This window comes from Drosophila navojoa, chromosome 6, assembly GCF_054131105.1.
Source record: "Drosophila navojoa isolate 15081-1374.11 chromosome 6, UAZ_NAV_1.0, whole genome shotgun sequence".
NCBI classification, from domain to species: domain Eukaryota; kingdom Metazoa; phylum Arthropoda; class Insecta; order Diptera; family Drosophilidae; genus Drosophila; species Drosophila navojoa.
In genome coordinates, this window is record NC_142894.1 from 1,351,188 (window position 1) to 1,368,038 (window position 16,851).

General features: G+C 38.9%; 2 protein-coding genes across 8 annotated transcripts in view; one reads left to right on the top strand and one right to left on the bottom strand.

Moving 5' to 3' along the window:
* Positions 1-16,851, bottom strand: part of Arf4 (ADP-ribosylation factor 2) — a 42,607-nt gene that overhangs the window by 14,573 nt on the left and 11,183 nt on the right. The window lies entirely within an intron of this gene.
* Positions 1,427-15,784, top strand: ci (transcriptional activator cubitus interruptus). Of its 7 annotated transcripts, XM_089262876.1 has the most exons (9): positions 1,443-1,557; positions 2,204-2,292; positions 6,006-6,388; positions 6,457-7,121; positions 11,675-12,157; positions 12,389-12,553; positions 12,651-15,134; positions 15,165-15,443; positions 15,479-15,784. In XM_089262876.1, exons 1-8 carry the CDS (start codon positions 1,540-1,542, stop codon positions 15,294-15,296), a joined length of 4,419 nt encoding a protein of 1,472 aa, XP_089119002.1. In that variant the 5' UTR covers positions 1,443-1,539; the 3' UTR covers positions 15,297-15,443; positions 15,479-15,784. The 7 variants fall into 7 exon arrangements, with proteins under 7 accessions (XP_089119006.1, XP_089119002.1, XP_089119001.1 ...); XM_089262880.1 differs by lacking the exon at positions 2,204-2,292 and having other exon boundaries at positions 1,427-1,557; XM_089262875.1 differs by having other exon boundaries at positions 12,651-15,443.

The window sequence follows — 16,851 nt, forward strand, 5'->3', positions numbered from 1 at the left end:
GAATGCTTGAGCTGTGGAAGCAATTTGGTATGTAATCTTTCTAAATGACAGACAATGTACATATTATCTACATCTATTGTTATTTCCACCTACCTATGTACATTTCTATATACATACATACATATACATATGTATGTATTGAACTGGAATTGCCTAAAGTCCGCTTAAAATTAAAAACAAAGCAAGCATCATTACACAAATGACGTAAAGTGAGCATTCAAAGCCCGAATTCGGGCGGGTAATTTCTTTATAAAAAGAACATTTTGTTGCATTAATTGACCACATATACACACACGTGCATGTACACAAATAACCATCGGCTACGACTTCAATACGATCAGGAGTGAAGGAGCAAATGAGAGGGTCGATTTTCAAATGAGTGTGAAAGCAAGATGTCAGTAATGAATGAGCTAAAACGAGATAGTGATAGAGAAGGAGGGAGGCCCAGCATTGAAGAGAGCGCAGTGCAGACACAATGTGGGTGCGCCTAAAAGATGGTCTGTGCACGTCTTCTGCATAACAAGTAGCAAGTTGTTAAGTCGGGCTCGGCGATGTCGAGATATACATACATACATATGTACATGCATGTGTATGTGTATATAGGCTTGTAAGTATATGTGTGTTCATATTGTACCTGCTATAGTAAGGTTTGAAAATCAGGCAGACAACAGCTTAATCTTTGTCAGTGATGGCATCATTTAGTAATGAAGGTAATGAGAATATAAATATACATATATACTAGTATAATTATTGGAATATTATGTAGGTATATACATATATTGATTTAAATCGAAATTCATTCGTGAGCCACGTGCATATTAACTCACTAGTTCACTAGGTACAGATCGTGAAGTAAACACGCTGCTATTGCAGCTATGAACAATTTGTATTATTTTTTAATTTAGATTTATAGTTGTCCTTTTATCGGCAGTTAAACGTACCGCTAATTGTTCAAGAAAGTGTGAACAACGTGCTTCGTGCATACGATCATCGAACAAACAACTGCGATCGTTCGTTCAAAGATAGCTAAAAAAGTTCTTTTTTAATGCCCAGTTCTAAGGAACATATGCCAACACTGATATTGGACAGTCCATCCAGCGCAAGAGTGAGTGCAAAATTCGACATGGCCATCTTCAAACTGCCCGCCTATTCTCAACTGAGGGCTGTGAGCAAACAGAGGAAGACGTAGAGCAGATCGTGACCTGTGGCTCTATACACTTGTGTCTCTATGGCGTCGTCTCTCTCTCTGTCTCTCTTCTCTCTGTTTGTCTCTCTCTCTCTCTATCTATCTCTCTCTCTCTCTCTCGCTCACTCTCTATCTATCTGTCTGTGTGCATTTGTGTGTGTATCTCTGTCTCAATCTGTAGCCGTAAGTATGTTGTTTTTAGCATGTAAGTGTGAGTGAGCAGCGTGCGTTGCTCCAGCTAAGGCAAGCGAGGCATTGCAAGAGCTGTAACCGCTCAGTCCGCTCGGAATAAACACGGCAGTAAGACGCCGTGTCGTGTACACGCCCGTTATTGACTTTGTCACACTTAATTTATGTTTGCTGCCTGGAAAGTTAGTACAAATTAAGTGGTTCATTTATGCCCGTGGGCAATACTTAGTGCGTGCGTTAGTGTATGTGTTAATATGTGCATGTGGCTGATGCATAAGAAAACAAAACAAAATAAAATATTGATGGTATGCGAAATACTCCATTAAGAGGAGCATATACTCCATTAAGACCTGCATACATTCGCATATATACACATATTTACATATAAGTTTATCTGTACATATGTACATATATGGATTCACTGCCATATGCCATTATATGAGCCTCATCCTCATTCGAAAACGTAGACAAGAGAAACAAAAATGCTAAAAATAATTAAATTCTTATGAAGTTGCTACCAGTTGTCAATTGTATTTTCTACAGTCGTCCATCTCTCTTTTTCTCTCTCTATCTCTCTCTCTCTCTCTCTCTCTCTCTCTCTCGTTCTGAGTGTGTGTACTAAAATCCATGTTTAGTGTGCACATGCGCACCTTTGTACCTACATTCAAATGTCGCGTGTCTACGTGTGTATGTGTGTGTATATTATGCATCCATCCACATGTACGTAGCCCGCAAGTGATCGTGAATTTTTTAAAGTTTTTGGCGTAATGCCGTCGGCAATTGTGAACATCTATAAGAAGAAATGCCGTAAATAAGAGCACCTATAAGTGTTTCAAAGATCTAATCTCAAGCCCGAATCGTCCACCACATACATTTAAAATGGACGCGTATACCTTACCAACATACTTTCCCTTGGCGTAAGTATTTCGATAAATTTAAAAATCCTTTTTTAAAATATGTATATATCTTATTCAAGTTGCTTTTTCCATATGCATACATACTACATATGTATGTACATGGACAATATAACTATCAAAATGAATGGACTTTGTGAATTTTTACATAAAAGTTAAGCTCTCCCACACTAGTGATTGGGGACGCTGTGGTGGGTTTTTGTGAAAATAAACAACTTTGTGTTCAATGAAATAATATATTTTATATAATTTAGTAACAAAACATCTAAACTCTCTCTAGTCTCCCCTTGAATGTCTGACTAGACTCTCCAGTCTCCTTAGATTGTTGATAGTCTTAACTTACATATGCAAGTCTGCAAGTAAAAATAAATCAATAATTGAAGTCTCAGTATGGAAATAATAAAGGACGCAAGTTCCAAGTCCGAACTCGATGTTGATACCTCTCTTTGCGTCACGCAGATGTTTTGACGATTACTCTTTAGATTGGCTTTCCTATATTTCAATTAGTGTAACATGTGTAAGTAAAGAAAGATAGTCTCTCGTCCTCCATCAAATTACACTGTTATTTTTGATTTGAATTCGTAAGCGATTGCCTCGTCCAATCGTCTGAATTATTTATTCGATTGATTATCCAAATGAGAAAATGAGACCATATATATTCGTAAGCTTGCCTGAAAATATTTCAGATAGACCATATAATGTATGTACATATATCTGTTCACATAACTACATGGATATGTAAATATGTATTTACAAGTATACTCATACATTTGGAGAAAATTATATACATAAATATGTACTAGATTTCATGGTATGTTAGATCACATACATACATATACTGCGTATGGTATACAAGAATACATACATACAGTTTGCATGGTAGCGATATACACTGTATACGTATGTATATACACTGGTATATATGTAGGTACATAGATCGCTGCCATGCAAACTTTCAATCTCTAGCACCTATAGTCCGCAAAAGAAAACACAATTGGTACTACATGAACTCTACTAAATAATCAACTGTTTGCCTTTCTCCAATTCGCGAGTATCAATTTTATAGTTGGACTTTGAAGCAGTTTAAGTAAAAAATGACGAATCCAATTATTGAGACTAAAAGATGCATGTACATATGTATGTATTTATATAGCTCAGGTTCAATATTATACATACTTATGTACGTGTACATACATACATACATATTTATATACATATGTATATATACATACATACATATATGAAATTCGATGCCTACCTCAAACAATAGTTATATAGCAAAGAAATTTTCTGCCAAATTTGGTAGCTTCCGTTGAACGTGACTAAGTGTGTACATTCCTCCCTCTGTCTCTCTTCCTTATAGTCATCAGCGTGGTGCTTCTTGGATAAGTAGAAAGACGCTAAGAATTACTGAAATATTACTTCCTCGAATGATTCAGGGTTCACACAGCATAGAATAGAGCTTTCATGCTTGTTAACTTTAATTGTACAGTTTCTATACACTAAACACATTGAGAAACAAGTAAGAAAGCTCTAGTCGAGACTGCTCGACTACGAGATCCCCTGAACCCTTCGAGCAACTGATATTTCAATAATAATTCGCACATACACACACACACACACACACACACGCATACAAACAAACACACGCACACAGACACACACACACACGCATATACAGGCGATTGCGCTTAGGTTGCGCTGTAGTGTTGGCGATATTATGAGAACTTATTTTTGGAATAATTTAATTTCTAGACGTACGATCGTAATGAAACTTTCAGAACGTAATCATGATGTATAAATGTATATGTATACCGAAGCTCAAGTCTCTAGTATTTGATATACGACTTCTACAAAGATGGAGGTGAGGGGGTGGATATAAGGGCGGGGTAAATTTGAACAAAAACCGAAATTGTATAAAATACGTCTTAATATATATTTAAAATTTGGACACTCTAGCTATAATGATGTAGGAGATATAATTTTTTAACTGACTTTCGATAAGGTTTTTTATCGATAAAAAAATATCGGAATAAGTTATCGTTTTTTAGTGATAAACTCGATATGCGCGCGATATATACCGACATTTTAAAAAAAAGTTGAAGTCTCTAGCTCTTATATCTTCTGAGATCGACGCGTTCATACATACGGACAGACGGACGGACGGACGGACGGACAGACAGACAGACGGACAGGGCCAAATCGACTCAGCTCATCGTGCTGATCAAGAATATATATACTTTGTGGGGTCTGCCACGCCTCTTTCTGCCTGTTACATACATTTCAACAAAACCATTATACCCTGATTTCCCCATTTTCAATGGGTTCAGGGTATAAAAATGGGAAATCTGGGCAGAGTTTTGTGAAAATGTATTCATCAGACAGAAGAAGGCATGGCAGACCCCATCAAGTATATACAGTGGCTCACAGCTTATTTCGTGCAGCGGTATAGTACAATTTTAATGCCGTAGTCCTGCTAAACCAGTAAAAATATCCAACAATTTTAAATAGGGGTTTATTTATCACTCATTTATTATGTATAACCTCACTTCATTACTTTTCTGTTCTAATAAATAACATTAAGAGCTAATGAAAGAAATAGAAGCTTTTTAGAATTTTGTTATTGTATGGTAGTATACATACGCTTAAATTGAAATCGATTTCTTTCCGAAAGAGGGAATTCAGTTCCTTTTTTGCAAATACATACATATGTATGTACATATGTGAGACAGATGTTTTCTAACCGTTTTGCATTAAAATCTGAATTTCGCAAAAAATCAACATACGGTCATTTCGCGGGAATGCGACGATATGCACATATTCCATAACGTATCCCATTTCTTTTGATACCCTGAACCCATTGAAAATGGGAAATCAGGGTATAATGGTTTTGGGTAAAAGTATGTAACGGGCAGATGGAATCATCGCAGACCCCATAAAGTATACATATATATTCTTGATCAGGACGACTAGCTGAGTCGTTATAGCCGTCCGTCTGTATGAGTGCGTCGATCCCTACAAAAGCTAGAGAGCTGAAATTTGGCATGCATACTTGTATATACCATACACAGTAAGAGTCTGCTTTATTTTTTTCGATAAATCATCCGATAACTTTTTATCGAGAATAATCGAAGAATTGATTTAGTTTTTTCAGCCTCATTTGAACAATTTTAGACATGGAGACTTCAGATTTACTGTGTATAAACACATGATGAATACAAACATGTAATCAACAGATTTTGGATACCACGGTCCCTTCGCCCCCAATTCGTAAAAATCGCATTTCAAATACTGGAGACTTGTCCTTTGGAATGTACATACATACATTAGAACATTATGATTACGTTCTGAAAGTTTCATTAAGATCGTACGTCTAGAAATTACATTATTCAAAAAATAAATTCATATAATATTGCCCACACTGCAGCGCAGCCAAGCGCAGTCGCTGCTTACTTCGCAGTTAGCAAAGCGCGGGCTTATGCGTGCATGTGGATGCATGTGTATGTATGTGTATGTACAGATGAAGTTTAGAATGATTCGATTAACTGTTCTTTGCAAGGCAAGGGTATCTTCCATAGAACAGACTCGTCTAGAGCTCTCTTACTTGTTATACTAATAGTTCTTTGTAGTACAATATATGTACATTGTACATAGTAAATTGATATATGTATGTATGTACATACATATTCATATGTATTTATTATTTTACATTACAGATACACAGAACTACAGTTTTTAGCATCGAGACGGGCGGCTGTTGCAGCTGCTGCGGCTTCTGCAATACCAAGCTCACCTGGCAGCAACCACAGTAACCAAATGCCCACAACTGATGTGAGCAGCAGCTCTGTGTCAGTTGCTGTGTCTCCTGGGATGCCTGTGACGCTGGCAGATTCCAGCGTGCCATGCACTTTAGCGCCGCCTTCGAATGGACAAATTCTCGGCGGCGGTGCCACCGGCGGCCATCATCATCATCATCACCATCATGTTCAGGGCCCCAGTGTAGGTCAGCAGCATGATTTTCATCCGGCCTATAGAATTCCAAGCTATATGGAGCAGTTCTATTCGCTACAAAGAAGTAGCCCCACCGCCTCTTATCATGGTAAGTAATCTGGTTTGTGGATAAGTTATAATGTAGCTAATGTAGTTCATTAATTGTAAACAAAATAGATCCATATGCCAATTGTCCGCCGGCGTTTCACTTGGCTGGATTGGGCTTGGGTTCCGGTGAGTATTTAAGTGCGAGAGGAATGGGTTCCTTGAGTGAGCTGCATCATGCTGCTGTGGCCGCAGCAGCGGCAGCTGCAGCCGCGGGTTCTTTGGCCAGCACCGATTTTCATTTCAGCTTGGATGGCAATGGTCGTTTGAGTAGTCCGCGTCCACCAGGCGGTGGCAGTATGCGTGCCAGTATGAGTCGTAAACGTGCGCTTTCCTCATCGCCATACTCGGATTCATTCGATATCAACTCAATGATACGCTTCTCACCCAATTCTTTGGCCACCATGGTAATGAATGGATCGCGGGCGAGCAGCGCTGCCAGCGGCTCTTATGGCCATCTGTCTGCCAGCATCAGCCCCATAACTCATACGCCTCATCTGCAACAGCTGCAGGCCCATCTCCTCCGCGCTAGTGCCGGAATTCTCCATCCAATGACCCCCCAACAGGCAGCGGCAGCAGCAGCTGCGAACTATTCGATGAGCCATGTCACAGCTCTCGGTTTGACCGAGGTCTCCATGAAATCCAAGGATCTGGCCAGCCAGCCAACAACGCCAACTTCGACTCTAATTAGTGCAGTAGTAGATGAATCCACGATGAAGCAAATCACTTCGATTAAGGTAAACTTAAATTTATTGGTTTAAAATGTAAATGTAAGTACTAATTGAATTGGATAACAATGCAAATTATATGGGATCAGGACAACGAGCTTAGTTAATTTGTCCATCATCAAACATTTATTACGCATTTGATGCATTCTGCCAAGACAGTCAAAAGAAATACCGAAAGGTGTTAGCTCTTTCTAAGAATTTTTATACATTGTATGTATGTACATATGTATGAACACAGAAATGCCGTGCATGTTCAAAGATAGAGTGGGATAACTTATCTCAGATGGACTTTCGTATCATAGCATCTAGAAGTGTGTATTGGACAGGGCAAAGATTTCGACTAATAGAAACGTATTTTGGGAAAAAGCGACCTGTCATTTCTGAATATATGTACATACATACATTCGATAAATACAAAGATTGTACCATGTCACTTTCGTCCTCAATTTGTAAAAACGTATTTTAATTAATGAATACGTGTTTTTTGGAATATGCACACATTTATGATCACGTTCTTAAAGTTTTATGAAGATAATGTCAAGTCAAGTCAAGTCAAAACAAGACAGAACGTTGCAGTCGGGCGTTACCGACTGCGGAATACTCATTTACACCTCATAAGCTACTAAATTGCTTAGTTTAGCTCTAATATATCAATTCCTTGTAGGATTCAGGGTGTCTCTTAGTCGAGCAGTCTCGCCCATGCTTGCGCCCTATTTGTCTGCGTGTGTATGTGCATGTGATGTTTTTTTGTGTAAGCAGAATACATGTGAAAAACATGTAAGAAAGCTCAATAAAGATGTAGGAGATATAATTATACCCTGAACCCATTGAAAATCGAAAATCAGGGTATAATGGTTTTGTGAAAAACGTGTAACAGGCGGAAGGAATCATCGCAAGCTGCATAAACTATATATATGTATTCTTGATCAGGGCTATAGCCCTGTCCGTCTGACCATCCATCCATATGAGCGCCTAAATTTCAGAAGTTTTAAGAGCTAGGGAGCTGAAATTCGGCGTGCATACGCGTGTATACCATAAGCAGTACACGTTTGTTTTAATTTTTTGATAAGTCATCCGATAACTGTTTTATCGAGTGTGATCGAAAAATTGATTTGGTTTTTTCAGCCTATTTTGAATACTATTAGACTTGGAGAATTCAGATTAACTGTGTATATACATACATGATAAATACAATCATTTTGTAATTTACAGATTTAGGATACCATGCCCCCTTTGCCACCAATTTGTACACATTTTAAGTACTAGAGACTTTTTCTTTGGAATGTACATATTATATACATTTGAACATTTTGATCACGTTCTGAAAGTTTCATTAAGATTGTACGTCTACAAAGGAATTATTGAACAAATACATTCTCATAATATTGCCCACACTGCAGCACAGTCCAAGCGCAGTCGATACTTACTATGCAGTTAGCAGAACACGGGCTTATGCGTGCGTCTGGATACATGTGTGCAAAATGATTAGAATATCAGCTTGGAGGGTTCAGGTTATCTCCTAGTCTAGCAGTCTCAACTAGAGCCTCTTCTGAGATCGACGCATTCAAACATACGGACAGACGGACAGGGCCAAATTGACTCAGTTCATCGCCCTGATCAAGAATATATATACTTTGTGAGTTGAAGCTTTTAGCTTTTATAATTTATGATATATGTATAAACTTTTACGATTTGCCAAGTCTCGTGCGGGCGGCAGTGCTGTCATAATTTTTCGAGCAAATAGAGCGAGATTTGCAAAAAAAAAGCCAAAAGAAGCTAAATTTAAGAAAAATTAGTCCAAAATAAAAGCTAGGCTTAAAAACATAATTTTCTTAGTTAAATTCATTTATTTTTATTCATTTGTTTTAAATTGATTTCCAATGATTTGACAATGATAATACAAGATTCTTTTAAACATAATAATAAAATTAACAAGTAAGAAAGCTCTAGTCGAGACAGCTCGACTACGAGATCCCCTGAACCCTACAAGCAACTGATATTTCAATAATAATTAGCAAACACACACACACACACACGCATACAAAAAAAAAAAAAGGAAAAAAAGGTTGAAGTTGAAGTCTCTAGCTCTTATATCTTCTGAAATCGACGCGTTCATACATACGGACGGACGGACGGACGGACGGACAGACAGACGGACAGGGCCGAATCGACTCAGCTTGTCGCCCTGATCAAGAATATATATACTTTGTGGGGTCTGCCACGCCTCCTTCTGCCTGTTACATACTTTTAACAAAACCATTATACCCTGATTTCCCATTTTCAATGGGTTCAGGGTATAAAAATCCTGAATACAAGGTTTGTGTTATAAGTTTTCGCGATGTGTGGCTACAGGCTGACGAGTTTAAAGATTGTTTACGGAAAGACCTAACAGATTCCAACAGGGCGTACTGCAGATACTGCAAGTGCGGTCTTACTGCAAAGCTGTGCGACTTGCGTGCCCACGTAAGCCGTCAAATTGCTTATAAAAAAATGTACCAATGTATAAATGATGAGAAGGTATATCTTAATATAAAAACCTCGTCGTGTTTGTCTGTAGTTCTTGATTCCCCTTTTATATTTTCACTTTTAATTCGCTGCAGTTATTGTTATCATGTAATTATTTGTGGTTTATTTACATATCAATTTGTTTTCTAAAAGGCTCTCCTTAAAATTCCATGAGTGTCGGATACACGATGGCTCTCAATTGAATTCGCAGTGACTAGAATTTTGGAACAGTGGCATGAGCTAACACTTCATTTTGGTATTGCTGATGCCCAATAAAAATGTTTACAAGCTCAACACCTCAGCGAATTATTTAAGGAATTATTTAACATTAACGTGAATTTAAAATAATTTTTATACCCTGAACCCATTGAAAATGGGAAATCAGGGTATAATGTTTTTGTTAAAAGTATGTAACAGGCAGAAGGAGGCGTGGCAGACCCCACAAAGTATATATATTCTTGATCAGGGCGACAAGCTGAGTCGATTTGGCCCTGTCCGTCTGTCTGTCCGTCCGTCCGTCCGTATGTATGAACGCGTTGATCTCAGAAGATATAAGAGCTAGACACTTAAACTTTTTTTTTAAATGTCCGTACATATCACGCGCATATCGAGTTTATCACTAAAAATCGAAAACTCATTCCGATACTTTTTTATCGATAAAAAACCTTATCGAAATTCACTTAAAAAATTATATCTCCTACATCTTTCAAGCTAGAGTCTCCAAATTTAAAATGTATATAAAGATGTATTTTATACAATTTCGGTTTTTGTTAAAATTTACCCCCCACCCCTAAATCCACCCCCTCACCCTCATCTTTGTAAAAGTCGTATATCAAATACTAGAGACTTGTGCTTCGGTATACACATACATTTTAACATCATGATTACGTTCTGAAAGTTTCATTACGATCGTACGTCTAGAAATTAAATTATTCAACAAATAAGTTCTCATTATATTGCCAACACTGCAGTGCAACCCAAGCACAATCGCCTGTATATGCGAGTGTGTGTGTGCGCGTGTGTTTGTTTGTATGCGTGTGTGTGTGTGTGCGTGTATGCTTTCTAATTATTATTGAAATATCAGTTTCTTGTAGGGTTCAGGGGATCTCGTAGTCGAGCAGTCTCGACTAGAGCTTTCTTTCTTGTTAGTGTTGAGAAAGATAAAAAGCAAAATAAATCGTGAAAATTAAATAAAGCTAAAATAGAGCTAAATTAATTTTTTCAAAGCAAGAATTCCCGCAACCCGCCGTTTTCAAATTTTTCCCTTCAAATAAAGCCAGATCTGACGGGAAAAAAGCTAAAATGACACCCCTGCCGGGCGGACATAGATCCGTCGAAGCTTCTTGGTCTTGGGTGGTCAGCCCGAGTATATATACCAAATTTAAGGTCTCTAGCATCATAGTGTCCAAAATATAGCAACAAATATGTATTTGTCACGTAGACATATAATGTTTTCATTAATCTTTATAGAATCATAACATTAGCTCACGTGCAAAACTTTAACGTTCTAGAATAAAAATTCTAGGAGATACAGTTTTATCTGATTTGCCACGCCCCAATGGGCGTAGATATATCCGCCATAGCTCGTGATATTGGATGGTCGACGCGGATGTACATTCCAAATTTCAGCTTTCTAACTCATCAACTAATATGATTACTGGTATACCGGAAAATGCATTTTCCGATTTGCCACGCTCTAGTGGGTGGATTGGGAAAATTCTAACACTTTATAAATTGGAGATATAAACGAGCATGTGTTCCAAGTTTAAAGTCTAGCTTCAGTAGCGCTGAAATGAACTGCGTTCATACAGACAGACGGACGGACATTGCACAAAACCAATATACTCATTTCACTTTCGTGAGTATAAAAGACAGACAGAAAGACATAGGTAAAATGGCGATATATATAATATACATATATGTATGTATGTAACGTCATCTGTAAATTAGGCAACCTCATTGCATATTAAATATGATTCTCAGGTCATAGGATTTCCGTATGATTTTGAAGCGATTACTCAAATTAATAAAGACCTAATTACTTAACCGTATTCAAGAATTACGAGGAAGATAGCACGGATCGCAAAAAAAATAACAACAGTAGCAAAAAACTCATTGAACTACCATCATCTACGTCGGAGAGTGTTGCTCAAGTTGAGGCAGATAGCGCGTCTGCAAATTTGTTGGAGCGTCGCCAACGTAACAAGACATTATGCGGGGATCATCGGACGCATAGCCACGATGAAAATCCAGATCATCAGTTTAACGAATACGACTGCGCTACGGCGGATACAACGGACATTAAGGATGAGCCGGGCGACTTCATTGAGACGAATTGTCATTGGCGTAACTGCAGTGTTGAGTTCATTACCCAGGACGAACTTGTTAAACACATTAACAATGATCACATTCAGAGCAACAAAAAAGCATTCATCTGTCGTTGGCTCGATTGCTCACGTGGTGAAAAGCCCTTCAAGGCCCAATACATGCTTGTTGTCCACATGAGACGCCATACTGGGGAAAAGCCCCACAAATGTACGGTAAGTGTCCTGTGGAGCTTATTATCAACATAGTCGTTGTCGACATATATTAACAAATCTAACATGATTTGCGATATGCATAATATACATATGCATATAATATAATCCTATAATTTATTATCATATTGGTTCAAAATATTTAACTTTTTTAGAACCTTACCAAGCGTATGTGTATCTGCTTTTTGTGTTTTAGTTAATTGCATATATAATATTTTCGAATTTATTTTGCAGTTTGAGGGATGCTATAAGGCGTACTCTCGTTTGGAGAATTTGAAAACCCACTTACGCTCACATACAGGTGAGAAGCCGTATACCTGTGAGTATCCGGGCTGCAGCAAGGCTTTTAGCAATGCGAGCGATCGTGCAAAGCATCAGAATCGAACTCACAGCAACGAGGTAAGGAGTATTTTAAATAGTTTAAAAAGTTTTTATCGAACATATGATACATTGTATATACAATTAAAATTCTATGTGTGAATTGGCATATTTGTAGAAACCGTATATATGTAAGGCACCAGGCTGCACAAAGCGTTATACAGATCCCAGCTCCTTGCGTAAGCATGTGAAGACCGTGCATGGAGCCGAGTTCTATGCGAATAAGAAACACAAGGGCCTGCCTCTCCATGATGCTAACTCTGGACTGGAGAAAAACAAAGATGTACGAGATGGTAATCAGCAGCATCAGCAACATCAACAAATTCGGTACCACCAGGAACTTCAAGAGCAGCACGTTGACTCTAGTCCCTGCAGCGATGATTTTCATGGTGGCAAGCCAGTCAGTGTGTCTAGCCCGAGTATTAAGTCCGAGTCCGATCCAAATTCACCCGGTCAATTGGCTGCGCAGGCGGGATCATCTACACCTTCGGTTTCTGATTGCCTTATGCAAATGTACAGGCAGGACGATTTGAGCAGTCCATCGGTGCCCACACTCGATGAATGTTGGCCCTATGACGATGATGTGGATGCGGTCGATCTTCCCATCGTGCTTCGTGCTATGGTTAATATGGGTAATGGAAATGCGACACCATGTGCAAATCTGGCACGCCAGCGTTTTCGTAGTCGTCTACAAACCAAGGTTATCAACTCGAGCAACTCTATGCTGTCCAACATACCGGAGAGTAATAATCACCATCGGGCCATTGGCATACAAGAACTGAATCAGCGTATTACCGAGCTAAAGATGGAACCGGGTACAGCTGTAGCTACTCAACAGCCAATGCACTCAGGTCTTTCATCCATGGGCAATTGTAAAGGACTGCAATTAACGGAACTGCAAAGTCAGCCAACACAAGGTCATAGCCGAGCAGCGGGACAGGTCAACGATCAGCATCTTCTTCAATGTCACACTCAATCGGCAGCTGCGGTTCAGTCCCAGCAGCGCCGAGATAGCCAAAATTCAAATGCTAGCACATATTACTGCAGCATGCCGAGTCGACGGAGCAGCCAATCCTCACAGCTATCATCCATATCAACAATGAGGGCCTATACAGTATATAATACGGCATCGGGCACACCCTCTTTATATGATCCCATATCGCCGGGATGTTCTCGTCGGTCCAGTCAAATGTCAAATGTGATTACAGCGCAGCATCCTCAAATGCCAATCAGTCTTATGAATGATGGTACACCATCCGTACATGCTACATCGATTAATGCAGGTCAGCAGCCTATTGCTATAAATGGATCTCGAAACAGCAACAGCCTGCCCCCACCGCCATCCTCTCATCTCATTGCAACACATTTGCAGCGTTTGCAATCAAACAATACGAATAGTTATTCGAGTCCAATTCAAAATCAATTAACAGTTAGTCAAAGCGGCGGACGCTTTTCTATACCAAATGTTTTACAGTTGCCGCAGCTTAATTCTAAGTATCTTTTTGAGGAGGAAATAAATGGTGATCATCACCATAGACGTCAGTCAGAGCCGATAATGGCCCAGCAGAGCATAGAGCGAATGACAAGCTCACCTGCTCTCAATCCTCAAAACATCCATATCAATATAAATCGAGCAACTTCGTGCACCACAACTAAATCTGAAAATAAAGATTGCGAAATAAGAACAAAAACGACCGCTGTTGGCCATTCCCGGGATCATCATCCCAATGAAAAAGTTAACTTAGATGAGGTTGAAGACCTAATATTACCTGATGAGATGCTTCAGTATCTTAATTTGGTGAACGAACCGGATAAGCCTACGGCGATATCAATAACAGACAATAATGAAAAATCTTTACTCACCAACAATTCGCAATACATCCCTTTGGCGGCGAATGGTGGCCATTCGCCTATACACCTGGCCAACTGTCCATCGCCAGTTATGCAACAGGTGATGTCGCCCCAATCAGGACATACAATGTCAGCGCTTGGCAGTCCATACTCTCAGCGAAACTACGAACTCGACGGCGGGAACAACAATGCATATCGTCAGCAACATACAGTTTACTGTGCACAACGATCAAATAATGAATCGACTTCGCAGTATACATATGTGCCAGGTCCAGCTCCAGTCCATGCTTCAGCCCAGATTCATCCTCAAAATCAGCCACAGTCACTAATCGGCGCGCTTAGTTATGAACAGCCACATGACATAACATCACATCAAAATCAAATAATCGATTCATCAATGACCAGTCTGCCGGAAGTAACAAATGTTGTTACTGCTATTCCAGTCGAGCAAAAGCTTAACAATGTTAATGAGATACAATGCGGAGTCGTCAGTCAATCGCAGTTGTCGCCAACAGTAAATATCAATGGGAATGATAATGCGAACTTCAATTGTCAGGTCAGATTTCAAATTCCCAATTCAGGGGCAGTGAAGTCTATTAACGGAGAAGCGCAACATAAAATCGTGACGGGCCAACAGACCAGCAACATGGCTTCGATGCATTCCGTTACTTACCAGCGTACGCTGGAATATGTACAAAGCTGTCAAAACTGGATGGAGACGAACAGTGGTATCTCGGTAGGCAACACTTCGCTGAACACGCCAGCGTCGCTCAATAATAACAATCAACCTATATGGCCCGACGTTAGCAGCTCTACGCACCCGCATCCCAGTACAAATTTGATTATCAACGATATGACTACATCTCTGAGCTCACTGCTGGAGGAGAATCGATACCTGCAGATGATGCAGTAGTATTTTTAATTGTTATGTTGATTATACCTGCCATGCTGCATGGTTATTAAATTAAAGTATAATTAGGGCAACCTTTAAAAAGACCTGAGTTCGCGATTTCTTATAGATTATTTGAAGTAACTCTACACTGGATATTGAATATAACAAGTACATAATGAAACTATTCGCACGCGAACACGCAGTTGTACTTATCGTTTCAGTGAAATTATATATTCGAGTATTGCCTTTTATTAAGAGCAATTTATAGTGTCATTTGAAATTTTAAAAAATAATTATAATACAAGCGGTAAACTTAATCAGTTCCAGATAAGTCTTCAAGCCATTCAAGAAGATGAACTTCTTTTTATTTTTAAGGTAGCTATGATGAAGTAAAACAACCCATATGTGTCTTCCCAATTTTAAATAATATTGTTCCATATCTATACCATCGAGTATAAATATTTACCTAATGTATACTATACATCTGAATAAAATAACAATTTGTCCAATTTCGATTTCTACAATCACTTTAAGATCTGTTGCCAGTGGGAACATTTGTGTAAGTAAATAATAACAATTAATAAGGCTTTAGTCGAGAGCACTTGGGGATACTCAGAACCCTCCAGTCTGATATTTTAATCATTCACTTTTATTCACACAAACATACATACATATGTACACAGTTAATCCGAATTCTCCAAGTCTAATAGTACTCAAATGAGGCTGAAAAACCAAATCAATTTTTCGATTATTCTCTATAAAAAAGTTATCGAAAAATATAAGCTTTTACTGCGAATGGTATACACGAGTATGCATTTCAGCTCTCTAGCACATACATATAACTTCTGAAATCTAGGCGTTCATAAGGACATTCGGATGGACGGACAGACGGAGAGGGCTATATCGACTCAGCTCATCGCCCTGATCTGCGATGTTTCCTTCTGCCTGTTACATATTTTTCACAAAACCATTATACTCTGATTTCCTATACTCAATGGGTTCAAGTAAGAAAACTCTAGTCGAGAGTGCTTGACTAGATTTTTATGTATTTAAAAATTAAAGAAATGGAACTCGAGTCTTTTATACGAGCCCCGCCCCTCTAGACACAACGCCGCCTTTCTTGTGAAAATATGATGGCAAAACTTAAATAGATTCACTGCTGTAGCGCCATCTAGCAAATCTCAACCAAACTGCTGATGCGATTCTAAGAATGTGCTAGAATAACCAAACTAGTATGGTTGTGTGGTTGAAATTTCAATATTTTGAAACAATTAAAAAAATAATGAACGTCAAACGCGCGCTCTGGGTTCAAACCCGAGTCTTCTCGATTGAGCGCCGCGCCGCTACTCACAACGCTGCCTATCTTTTAAAAATTACGATGGCAAAACTGAAATATGTATGTATGCACATACATAGGTTCACTGACGCAGCGCCATCTAGCAAAACTAAACTAAACTAACTGCTGAGAATTCTAGCACTTCAAGCGTAATGTGATTCTAAGAATATGCTAGAATAAGTTTGAGTGCATGTGTGCCCACCTATAGGAAAACTGTTATGGCTGCTGGAAGTGCGTTTG